The 12,198-nt window shown below is 47.9% G+C and overlaps 1 protein-coding gene across 6 annotated transcripts in view; it reads right to left on the bottom strand.

Annotated features, from left to right (window-relative positions):
• CEPT1 (choline/ethanolamine phosphotransferase 1) overlaps nucleotides 1-12,198 on the bottom strand; it is a 475,568-nt gene that overhangs the window by 348,284 nt on the left and 115,086 nt on the right. For all 6 annotated transcript variants that reach the window (XM_085600157.1, XM_085600148.1, XM_085600172.1 and 3 more), the window contains one exon: nucleotides 1,507-1,914. In XM_085600157.1, the coding sequence (XP_085456283.1) occupies nucleotides 1,507-1,839 (333 nt within the window). In that variant the 5' untranslated portion in view covers nucleotides 1,840-1,914. The remainder of the gene's footprint in view (nucleotides 1-1,506; nucleotides 1,915-12,198) is intronic.

Genomic DNA, 12,198 nt, shown 5'->3' with positions numbered 1-12,198 from the left:
AAGTATGCCATACATTTCAGCACTCTTTGCACAAAATAAGACGTTTAACAAACACTATATCCACTTTCTCGTACCTCATTCCCTGGAGATCGATGTACAATCAACCATAACCAAACAACTAGCACTGAACCAAATAAAATATTGCATATTAAAAGTAATATCTGATGTTGCCATACATTAATTTAAATGACAACCACATAAATTACTACCGGAATTCTATTCCAAATATCATTAAAACAATCATAGCACTAACAAGCTGAACACTACAGTAGGTGACTTTATAGCAACTCAAGCTTCTACCTATAATAAAACATATGAAATGTATCCATCCAAGGACTGCTTCAGAAGATTAAGATGGTCATTTATTTTGGCAAATAAGATCCCTGCTACAATACCTGCCACAAAGCAACACCAACATCTACCACAAAACAACAACTACATCTGCAAAAAACCAACAGTAACTATTTTCTTCTCCATGCCTAAACTCACAAACAACTTTCCAATTATAACCCACCCACCTTTCAACAACAGATGAATTTCAGAGAAAACTAAAAAATGTTCAAATCAAGCAAAAACATGCACTGACGCTGCACATAACTCTGGTGTTGGCTAGCCAGCCTTTTGACTGTCAATGCTTTTTTGGTTTGGTCATCGTTTTTGTAAAACACAGTTAGGAAAACTGCCAAATTCTCATAAGAAAGCATTGGCAAAATGAAAAAATATTTCTGGGGGGTCTCAGAAAGCACACATAATAGAAATCCCTGGCAGCCAAGGGGATTACTTTGCCTGTGGATGTATATGGATGTGACCCTTGCGAAAAGAAGTGGCTCACCCACTGCCCATGCTGTGTGCTGCATATGGGAAAAAGGAAAATGTGAATGGCCACAACATATCAATGGATGAAGAGGGCTGTCTGAAAGCCGTTATATTACATAGAAATGTGTGATAAAAATCTAAAAGGTATTGGCTAACACTAGACCTTTAAGAAAAAAACACTTTCACAGAACATTCTTGCTGCAGAACAGTAGTAGTGTTACATAGAAATCACAGGCCACATTCCAGGAAACAGTATTAACTTGAAGGGAAATTAATTTTACTGTGTTTTCCCTTAAACCATATTTTGTATATAATTGTAAATGGAAAAAACATCCCCACATAAATGTATAACTTTGTTTTTTATTAGACTGCCTCTTTAACAAAAAGTCCAACTTGAGTTGACATTTCTATCAATTTCGTTTTTCTCTTTTAGAAGGCCTGGTGAACAACTGTTAAAATGTCTAAAACGGATCTGAATATTATTCTGCGCATAAAAGCGCATCAACAGCCATTGTGGACGGAGCAGTGCTATAGAAAATCTCAAGTACATAAAAACTAGATCAGAGACAGCAAATCAACGTACTAAGCTAAAAACCAATGGAAGGTTACTGCCTTTCATCATTCAATACATGCGTATGACTGGGAATATGTGTGTCATGTACACATGCAGGTGCTTAAAAACACACTTACCTGCTCCGTAGCTGAGGGGCAGTGGTAAACTAAAATCAGAGTGGTGCAGATATTTATTACAAGTCCAATGATTGTAATGAGGTTTGGCGCAATCCAAGCTGGAACTCTCCCTACTAGCCAATCCCAGAATCCTTGAAATAGGGGTTCAAGCAGAGACCTTCCAGCACTTTGGTATCTGTGTTCTTCCAATCGTTTTAACTGGTGCCGTGAGAGAGGTGGCGTGGGTAGCTCCACCAGCTTGCTCCACACACATCCTGTTCCCGGGACATGAGCACAGCCACTGGGGGGCTCAGAGGGAGGATCCCCAGCACGTCGCCTACGATGGGCACTCATGGATATTCACGATTCCTGAATATCCACTGAAAATACAGTCCCTGGCACAGTTTACAAGGTTTCATTCAGATCCACCTGGAAAACAGTATCCAAAACATCATTAACTTTGGTCTTGGAACATTCAAAACTTGATTACTCATCGGTAAAGTGGTCAGCTTTACTACCAATACATAATGTGCACACATTTAGACATTACTTTAAGCCCTATCAGTGTAACATTTTTAAATCACACAAAACATGCACAAAGGCAACAACCAGGCCACCTTACTACAAGAATTTGCCATACAATCGGTCTCGCATTTGCGAGAGTTGGAGCTATTGGCGTTGTAAATGACAATGTCTTTTACCTATGTGTTTTGGCTTGGAGTGTAATGGAGGTTTGTGGTTTGGCGTGGAATTATATGGGTTGTATTTGAATTATTAGTTGTGGTATGATGTGAAGATATTTGGTATGTTTTAGAGGTATGTGGTGTGTTGTGGAATTGTGTTGTGTATTTTAAATATGTGGTTGTGTGTGGAATTATGTGGTGTTTTGTAAATGTGAGGAGTTGAATTGTGTGGCTTTGAGTGAAATTATGCTTATTGGAATTATGTATTATGGCGTGGAGTGCATTGATGTGGATTCCTGGTATGTGGCATAGAGTGCATTTATGTGGGGTGTATTTATGTTGTATTTAGTAGAGTGAAATTATGTGCAGTGTAGTTATGAGGAGCCGAGTGGTGGTATGTGGAGTGTAATTATTTTGTGTGGTACAGAACTGAGTGGTATTGAATTGTGGTGTGTAGAATGATGTGGCATGGTTTGCAGTGGTAGTATGTGGCATAGTGTGGAGTAGTATTTTATGGTGTGCAATTATGGGGCATGTTGCAAAGCTGATTTTTTTGTAGAGTAATTATGTGTTTTGGAATTGAGTGGATATATGTGCATGGTAAATATGTTGCATGAAATGTAGGTTTAAGTGTAATTATGTGCAATGAAATTAAATGGAGTTGAATTGTGTTTTGTGTAGTGTAATTATTTGGTTGGGAGTGGAATTGTGTGTAGTTTGTTATTGGTTTGTAATTGTGTGGCATGGAGTGAAATTATGTGGTGCGCAAGTGTGTGTAGTTAAATTGTGGCATGTTATGATAAGACGTTAAAATGTGTTGTGTGTAGTGGATCTATGCAGGATGGATTTGAGGGGATGGATGTCTGAGTACGTGTGATATTTACCAATGTTTACAGAGATGTTGTGTGGCCACACATATGCACTATCCAGAAGCCAAACCCACGAAATTTGTGAAATCATATTCTGTGAAGGTAGTGAGGCATTCGCGTAAATTAAGTTTTAGCTAGCCACAATTTGGATCGCTCTTTGGCTATGGTAGTTAAGTGGTTGCCACGTCTGCAACTCCCCTTTTACTACATATGTCACGCCTAAGGTAGGCCCTAGCTAGGGTGCTGTGTAGCTAAAAGGTAGGACATGTGCCTTAACTGTGTGGCATGTCCTGGTAGTGACAAAAAGCCTATTTGGTTTCTCACTGCTGTGAGGCTGCCCTCTCATAGGTTTGTACTGGGGATTCCCCGATATGTGCTTCAGTGATAATTTCTGATCTGAGAGGGGTGGCGTGACCAGGTTTGGTATCTTTGGAATAGTAGTGACAAATCCTGCTTATTGGTGAAAGCAGATTTATTATTTCTATTTTAGAAATGCCACTTTTAGAAGTGGGCATTTCTGTGTGCTTCTGTGTCTTTGTGCCCTGCCTGGATGTGTATTGACCGCCTGGTGATCACTGACAGGAGAGAGGGGGATGTACCTTCACTCTAGACAGTCACAAGGAGGTTGAGGTGTATCTTGCCTTTCCTGGGTGACTCTGCACTAGGCTGAATAGACCGTGGCTGAATTTAGAGTAGCGGGATGAGTTTCCTTTGCACTGGAATAGGCCGGGTCTGCATTTGGAGTGGTGGGAGGAGTTGCATCTGCATCCAAATAGGGCTCTGCCTGCCTTCTACAAAGTTGTCTCCACTCACCGATGGTGTGTCTGCGGCCAGGGCTTACAACGTGAATGGAGGTGTTGTGCACTTCTAATATGAGGCTGAAGTGCCCCCAGAACAAAGACTTTGGCACAATAAATGCAGGGGCTGTGACCCCATGATAATGAGAAGACATTGTGTGGACTTTGAACCAGACACTGCTGGTTCTGTATGCTGCCCCGGAGGATTGCTGTGCTACCAGGGAACTGCCATCTGGACTTTGCCTTTGTGTGCTGGCCTGACCCTGCTTCCTGCTCGGGCCCCCAATGATCTCACAGGGCTTTGTGGCCTGCCCCGTGGGATTTGAAACAGCATTGTCTTTTCCCACCCTGTTATTTTGAAGCACGTGTGGAGCACTGAACAGGGTCTGGAGAACGCTTTTCCTTTAATCTATTTTGTGCCAGGAAGTGCTCTCTCTACTTTGTTAATTAATGCAAGTGTGTGTGCCCGCTGTGAGAGTGTGACACTTCAGTAGACTTGGCTTGAGATTCCCCCACACTAGGGGGAAGGGTTCGCTGTTGCCGGCGGTGACCAACCACCTGAAGAGTGGGGCCAGCCGCGAATCCGAGCACGGCAGGGAAATTGGAGATTGCGGACTCCCGGCGTTGCCCGGCAACCAAGGCCGCACCCAGAAGAGATCGGTGCTGCGCAGACTCCAACCAGCTGCCTCCCATCTGGCCAGAAGAAGGAGAAGCAGCCTTCTCCTTGACCCCGCCCAGCGCCTACCAGAGCATTGGAAGTGAGCAGAGTCCCAGCAAGACAAAAAGAAGAACTGAGGGAGCGTCTGGTCCCCTTGACACCGGGCCGACGCAGGCCAGTTGCTGAATACCAGGTCAGCAGAGCAGGGTTTCCTCACCCCCAGCCGCTATGAGAACGGAACCAGACGAGGTCTCCTCAACGGCCGAGGCAGTGTTCTAATTCCTGCAGCAGTTGCCCCTCTGTACAATCGTGGGCAGCTGCACCTGTTAAAGTTACCTTCGGTGGCGGGGGGGGGGTGTGGGGGGGGACCAACAGAGGTCTCCCCACCCCAGGAGCATCTTTGTTGTTGGAAATTGCCGCATTTCCAGTGGTAGCTGGGCAGATGGCCCAGTAGCCTGAGAGACCCAGGGAGGCACCGGAAGGCACACAGGAGGGCCGGTGAAATTATCATACCAAAAGTGGTAGGAGTGCAGGGAAGCTGCACCCTACCGGTTCACAATGATAGCGGGTGACTTTCCGAAACCTGCTCCTAACCTAACTGCCACATTTTCGTGCCCTAATGTTAGGATGTTGGCCTTATATTGGCAGGAGTAACCACTATTATATTGAGGAACGGTCTGATGTATATGATACAGTGATGCCAATGATAGATATTGCATCTTGTGCCCTGATTTAATTGGCTTTTGATGTGCAGGGGTGTGGAATTTAATAAAATATCTACTTGTCCATGGGGCAAGTTGCTTCATAAATCTACTTGTCCTGTAACAAAATCCACTTGTCCCTTTTGTGTCATGTAATGTGGCGACAAATTACGGCAGCAATCTCATTATGCAAGAGTTCTGATAAAGCCTCCCTAATTATGCCAGGACTTGTACCATAGTAGGGTTTGGATACTAGCAATTCCTTTATGTTGCTATGTTTCTGCAGGTCTAAATACTGGGGCTGAAGGTAGTGGTAAGCAATAGTTCAAGGTTGGAATGCCCTTTTGAGTCTGTGCAAACCTACCAACTTGCATGTTTTAAGGGTTTTCACCATCTCTTTTCTAATTTTTTTCCATACTGAAAAAGGTTGGAAATTTACTCCTGGCAGTGGCAGACGTTAAACTACTTGAGGGTTGGGGAAAAAATGGGGTTGGAGGAAAACGAATAGTTTCTTACCTGTCGGTGTAGTTTTGCAGCTTGAAGATCTTTCTGGATTCACTATGCTGTGCATTATTCCGCGATCTTGTGGTTGGGTCCGGATTCGTAGTCTTTTCTTTGTTTTTTTTTTTTTTTTTTGTAGCCCAGGTGGGCGTCAACGTACACCATTTGGTGCACCTCCCGTGACGTCGTCGTGCTTCCTGCGGAAGTCCCACCTTTGGGGCGCCATCTTCGGGTTCTTTTTTCCCTTTCCTCTTTTTTTTTTTTTTTTTTTTTTTTTTTTTTAAACCCTAGGCGATTGATTAATCCTTCTTGTTCCTTTATCTGTATGTTTGTATTTCTTTGATCTTTTCCATTTTTACCCCCTCTTCCTCCAGCCTCATCTTCCTGGCGGAGGTGGGAGGGTTCGCTAGTGAATCCAGAAAGATCTTCAAGCTGCAAAACTACACCGACAGGTAAGAAACTATTCGTTTTGCAGCGTGAATCTTTCTGGATTCACTATGCTGTGCATCGATTTTGTAGCGGTTTTCCTAGTTCTGTGGCGGCTGGGTGGTAGATGAGCGTTGGTCGTTGAAAATGTGCTGAAGCACCTTCTGTCCAACCTGTGCTTCCTTGTTCATCTGAATGTCCACGCAGTAGTGTTTCGTGAACGTGTGCACAGATGCCCAAGTTGCCGCGAGGCATATGTCCTGGATGGGCGTGTTCGCCAGGAAGGCCACGGTGGCCCCTTTCTTCCTTGTGGAGTGAGCCTGCGGCCCCTCCGCTAGCTCCTGTCCAGCCTGTTTGTGGCAGAATTGAATAGTGAGGGCAATCCACCTTGCGATGGTGCCCTTAGTCACTGGTCTACCTATGAAGCTAGTAGCAAAGGACACAAACAGCTGTTTCGACTTCCTGAGTTCCTTGGTTCTCTCAATGTAGTGCATCACCGCTCTTCTGGCATCGAGGGTGTGCAGTGCCTTCTCTGCGTTTGTAGTCGGGTTTTGGAAGAAACTTGGTATCTGGATAGCCTGATTTATGTGGAACGCCGACACTACCTTTGGCATGAAGTGTGGGTTCGTTCTCAGGACTATTCTATCTTTGTGAATCTGAATGTAGGGTTCCTGCAGCGTTAGCGCTTGAAGCTCGCTCACCCTGCGTAGTGAGGTTATTGCCACCAGGAAGGCTGTTTTCATAGTCAACATCTGCAGTGTGGCCTTGTGAATGGGTTCAAACGGTGCCCTCATGAGCTCCGTCAGGACCACATTCAGATTCCATGCCGGCGGCGGCAACCTTTTCGGGGGGGCCATCCTTTTGGCTCCTTCCATGAATCTCCTCACCACCTGCGAGCTGAAGAAACTTCCACCTTTTTCACCTCTGGTGTAGGCCACGATGGCCGCTAGGTGTACCCTTAGTGAGCTCGAGCAGAGGTTACTCTTTAGAAGGTGTGTGAGGTACCTCAGTACTGTTGAGTCTCTTGTCATTCTGTTTTGCAGGCCCTTTTTCCGGCACCACACAGTGAACCTCTTCCATTTTGCGCTGTAGCATTTTCGTGTAGTTGGTTTCCTCGCCTCCCGTAGCACTCGCATCGTGCTCGGCGGCAATCTTAGGTGCGCGAACTCTATGTCTTCAGGAGCCATGCCGCCAGGTTGAGGGTCTCTGGCTCTGGGTGCAGGACCTCTCCGTTTTGCATTGTGAGCAGGTCCTTCCTCCTCTCGAACCTGTATGGGTCGCCTTGTGCCATTTCTTGAATTTGTGAGAACCATGTCTGCCTCGCCCACTGCGGAGCCACCAGGATCAGGGTCATGTTGCTGGTTCTGCACTTGTCGAGCACTCTGTGCAACAGGGGTATCGGTGGAAAGGCGTAGGCAAATGTCCTCGACCAGCTTATCCATAGGGCATTTCCCTCGGATTGCTGATCTGGTTGCCTGGACGCGAAGCTTTGGCATTTTGCATTGTGGCGTGTTGCAAAAAGGTCTATTGTGGGAGTCCCCCATCTCCGGAAGAGTCTCTCCGTTTCCTGGCCATTGAGCTCCCACTCGTGTGATGCTGAGGTCTGCCTGCTTAGCCAGTCTGCCTCTACATTGTCCTTCCCCGGTAGGTGAATTGCCAGTAGATCTATCCTGAGAGGTATGGCCCATCTCCAAATCTCCTGAGCTAGGGATGAGAGCGGGAACGACTGTGTCCCCCCTTGTTTGTTGATGTAGAACATCGCCGTGGTGTTGTCTGTTTGGACCAACACCTTCTTGTTGAACAGGTGCCTCTGGAATGCCTTCAGGGCTAGCAGGATTGTTTTCAACTCGAGGTAGTTGATATGGCGGACCGCATCCGCTGGGGCCCATAGACCCCTCACTCTGAGGTTGTCCATGTGCGCTCCCCATCCCTTCTGCGATGCGTCCGTGGTAATGGTCACTGTTGGGATTGGTGGTGTCAGGCTTCTCCCTGCTGTTATGTTGCCTCTGTTCCACCAAGTTATCTCCTCCTGCACTGCGTGCGTAACAACCACTAGATCCTCCCAGCTTCCGTTTGCTTGTGACCATTGTTGTTGTAGCCATTCCTGGAATGGTCTCATGTGCAGGCGTACATTCGGCACCAGCTGGATACAGGACGCCATCATCCCCATCATTTTGCTCACAGCCCTCACTGTCAGAGCTCGCCCCTTCTGGTAGAGCTTCGCCTCCTTCAGTAGAGCCTCTGTCCTCCTCTCGCTGGGCACTACTGTACTGTTGCGGGAGTTTATCTTTGCCCCCAGGAAAATCTTCACCTGCTCTGGTTCCATCGAAGATTTTCCCCAGTGGATCGAGAATCCCAGTTTTGTGAGGGTGTCTGTTACGCGTTTTGCGTGCCTCTCGCACTTTACGCGTGAGTTTGCCTTGACCAGCCAGTCGTCCAAGTAGGGGTAGACATGTATTCCCTGCCTTCGTAGGTGCGCCGCTACCGCCGACAGGCATTTTATAAAGACCCTTGGTGCTGATTTTAATCCGAAGGCCAGGGTCGTAAACTGGTAGTGTTCTTGTTCGATGTTGAATCTCAGAAGGCCCTTGTGCCTTCTGTTTATTGGGATGTGAAGGTAGGCATCCTTGAGGTCCACGGTGACCATGAAGTCCCCTTCTCTTATCTGTGGCAGAACCTCCTGGAGTGAAGTCATTTTGAACCTTTGCGTTCTGATGAACTTGTTTAGGTAACGGAGGTCTAGTATGGGTCTGAGGTCTCCGTCTACCTTCGGGACCACGAAGTAGTTTGAGTAGACCCCTTTGTTGCGTTCTCTGTTCGGCACTGTCTCTATGGCTCCCTTTTGCAGGAGTTTCCACGTTTCTTCTCTGAGTATTGCCAGTTCTTGGGCCGATCTCAGTCTTCCCCTTGGTTTCCTGTTTGGAGGTCTTTTCTCCAAATCTACGCAGTACCCGTACTGCACAACGTTCCGTATCCACTTGTCTGTGGTTATACGCCGCCACTCCTGAAGGTAGAACCTCAGTCTTCCGCCTACTGGTGTCGTATGCTCGTAGGCTCTTGAATTTTCTCTTCCCCCTGATGACACTTTTTTTGCGCCTCACCCTTGGGGTCCTGACGAGGGTAGGCGTCCTCTTGCGTGCTGAGTCACTTTGTCGAGGGCTGTTCGCCCCCTCTCCTCCTTTGGCCACGTCCGTTCCCTCTCCCGCGAAAGGACTGGCCCCGAGGTTGATATTGCCAGTTTTGCTTCTGTTGACCTTGTCCGTGACCTTCACCCTGCTGACCTTGTTGGAACGCCTGGTGCGACGTCCCCTGCTGGCTTCCTCCCCTACCGTAGGGTCTTCTCGAGGGATTTCCTCGCCTCATTCCCCTCAGCTGTAGGGCCCCCATGGACCTCGCCGTCTCGTTTTCTTTTTTCAGCTGGGTGAGCTTGTCGTCCACTGTTGCTCCGAACAGTGTCTCTCCATTGAAGGGGGTGCCAAGGATGTTGTTCTGCACTTCCGGTTTGAATCCCGAGATTCTTAGCCATGCATGCCTCCTCTCTGTGACCCCTATGGCCATGAGTCTTGCTGAAGTCTCTGCCCCATCCAACGCCGTCTTTATACAGGAGTTGGCGATGTTTTTGCCTTCATCTATCAGGTGAGAGGCTCTCTGCCGGAATTCTTCTGGGAGGTGCTTTACTAACTCCCCCATCTCATCCCAGTGCTGGTACTGGTGTCTATTGAGGAGTGCATTTGAATTCGCCATGCGCCAGTGCATTGCGGCGTTCCTCTCGACCTTCCTTCCTGTGAGGTCAATCCTCCTGCTCTCCTTATCCGGGGGTGGGCCCGAAGTTGCTGGTACGTTGGCCCTTCTCCTGGCCGTGGAGGCTATGATGGAGTCCGCGGTCACGCTACCCTTGATGTAAGGGGGGTCCAGGGAGGAGTGCTTATATTTCTTCTCTGTCCTGGGCGTGATCGACCAGCAGGTTGCAGGTTCCTTGAAGGCTTCTCTCCCCTGATTCATCACGCTTTGTAGCATGGGGAGGAACTGGCTCCTTGTCTGGATGGGGAGCAGTGTCTCGACGAGAAAATCGGCTTTCGGTTTCTCCTCGTCGAGTTTGACGCCGAAGGCCATTGCTGCGCTCCTGACCACCATATTGTAGACCCCGATGTCGTCGGGTGGCGAAGGCCTCGAAGGGTACGTGTCCACGGGCTCTTCCGGGTTTTCGGTGTCGAGATCGTGCCATTCGACGTCGTTGCTGGTAGATGCCGCCGATTCGTAGAACGACCGTTGGTCTTCTTCCTCGGCTTCTCCCTCATAATAGGGGTCTTCTTCCTCTTCGAGTTCCCTTGTCAGCCCTTCGGCGTCGAACGCGTCTTCGACCTCCTCGACGTCCGCTGATGGAACCGTTGGAATCTTGAATTCCTTCATTCTGGCGTCGAACTCCTTCTTTCTTTGAAGGATGTTCTCCATTTCGGCCTCGAGCCGCCTCTTCTTCTTCTCCATCTCGGAGATGCTTTCGGCGTCGACCGCGGGTCTTTTCGATGAACCTTGCGTCGACGTCGAACGTTCTTTCTGCGTCGATCGGCCCGTTTCATGGGATGATTTCGACGACCCTTGCCTTTCGGCGTCTTTCGGCACCGGGGAGTCCTTATCTAAGGATCCGCTCGGCCTCTTGTCCGTGGTTCCCCCTTTGGACGTCGAAGTTTTCGGCGCCGGGGCTCCCTTCGTGGACTTTGACTCAGATTTTCTCGAGTCACCCTCGTGTTGTCGAGGTACTTTTTGTTTTGCGCTCGACGATTCTCTTACCTCGTCTTCTTTTTTCTTGTCGGTCTCTACGACCGTGAAGTTTTCGGCTGTCTCGGCGACGTTGTCCTCGTCGTCTGAGGAGAGGCCCAGGGCGTAGAGCGTCGGGGGCTTCCCCTTGCCGTCCATGCTGGCGTTGGCCCTTCTCTGCCGCTCTCTCACCCTGAGTGTCTTCGGCGCGAAGGCTGAGCAGGCGTTGCAGTCGATACTCTGGTGATCGACCGGTAGGCAGAGGTTGCAGACCGGATGCTGGTCTCTCTGCGCGAACTTGTGGTGGCAGTTTGGGCAGAACTTGAATGGCGTCTTGTCCATTGCGCTCAGGGTCTCTGAGCGTGCATTCTCCAAGGCCGTCGAAGAAAAGGGCGCTGGTCCTCCTTTCTTCGCGCTCCTGATGAAATCTTTTCCTTTCCTGATATCTTCTAGTGTTTCTATCGACGAAACTCGCTTTTCTTCCCTCTTCCTTCGAGTGTAATTCTGGAGCTTCCCGATGACGATCCAGACCCAACGGCGGAAAAAAGAATCTGAAGATGGCGCCCCAAAGGTGGGACTTCCGCAGGAAGCACGACGACGTCACGGGAGGTGCACCAAATGGTGTACGTCGACGCCCACCTGGGCTACAAAAAAAAAAAAAAAAAAAAAACAAAGAAAAGACTACGAATCCGGACCCAACCACAAGATCGCGGAATAATGCACAGCATAGTGAATCCAGAAAGATTCACGCTGCAAAAGTGAACTTAAACATTCAGATTTTCACATGAGCAAATCTACACAAGCACATTCGCTCATGCTAAAATGCAGTTCAAAAATATTTTCTAGGAGTACTATTTCTTGACCTACTTCAGTAAATTCTTGTGAATTCACGGAGACTGTATATATGCACTTAATGCATGGATATATACCATGGATGCACTTTTGAGACTTTCTTTAATAACTGGGCCTCTAATTAGGCCTGGGGTTAACCATGACCTTTTGTGTTTAGTAAAATTATGTCTCTCTCTCTCCTTCTCTCAGTCTATCAGCTGGCTTCACTGTGAGTGTCAGTATTCTGCTCTATTACAAGGACCATATTGTCACACAAAGTAGTTTTGTTCAGTGCCTGGAACTGCTGTGGCAATGTGTGCTTTTTGAGACCAAATTATCAGTTTTTTTTTTGCTTTTGCCAATGCTTGTTAGAATGGCGAGGGCCCTGCAGCTCCCACACAGATAAGGTTTTACAAAAACCATGCCTAAACAAGTCACGCATTGACAAAACCAAAAGCCTGACCACCAATTTCAGACCTACTGGCTTTGCCA

This window comes from Triturus cristatus, chromosome 1_2, assembly GCF_964204655.1.
Source record: "Triturus cristatus chromosome 1_2, aTriCri1.1, whole genome shotgun sequence".
In the NCBI taxonomy this organism is placed as follows: Eukaryota; Metazoa; Chordata; class Amphibia; order Caudata; family Salamandridae; genus Triturus; species Triturus cristatus.
Note: the sequence above shows the minus strand (reverse complement) of the source record. Positions and strands in the feature narration are given on the sequence as shown.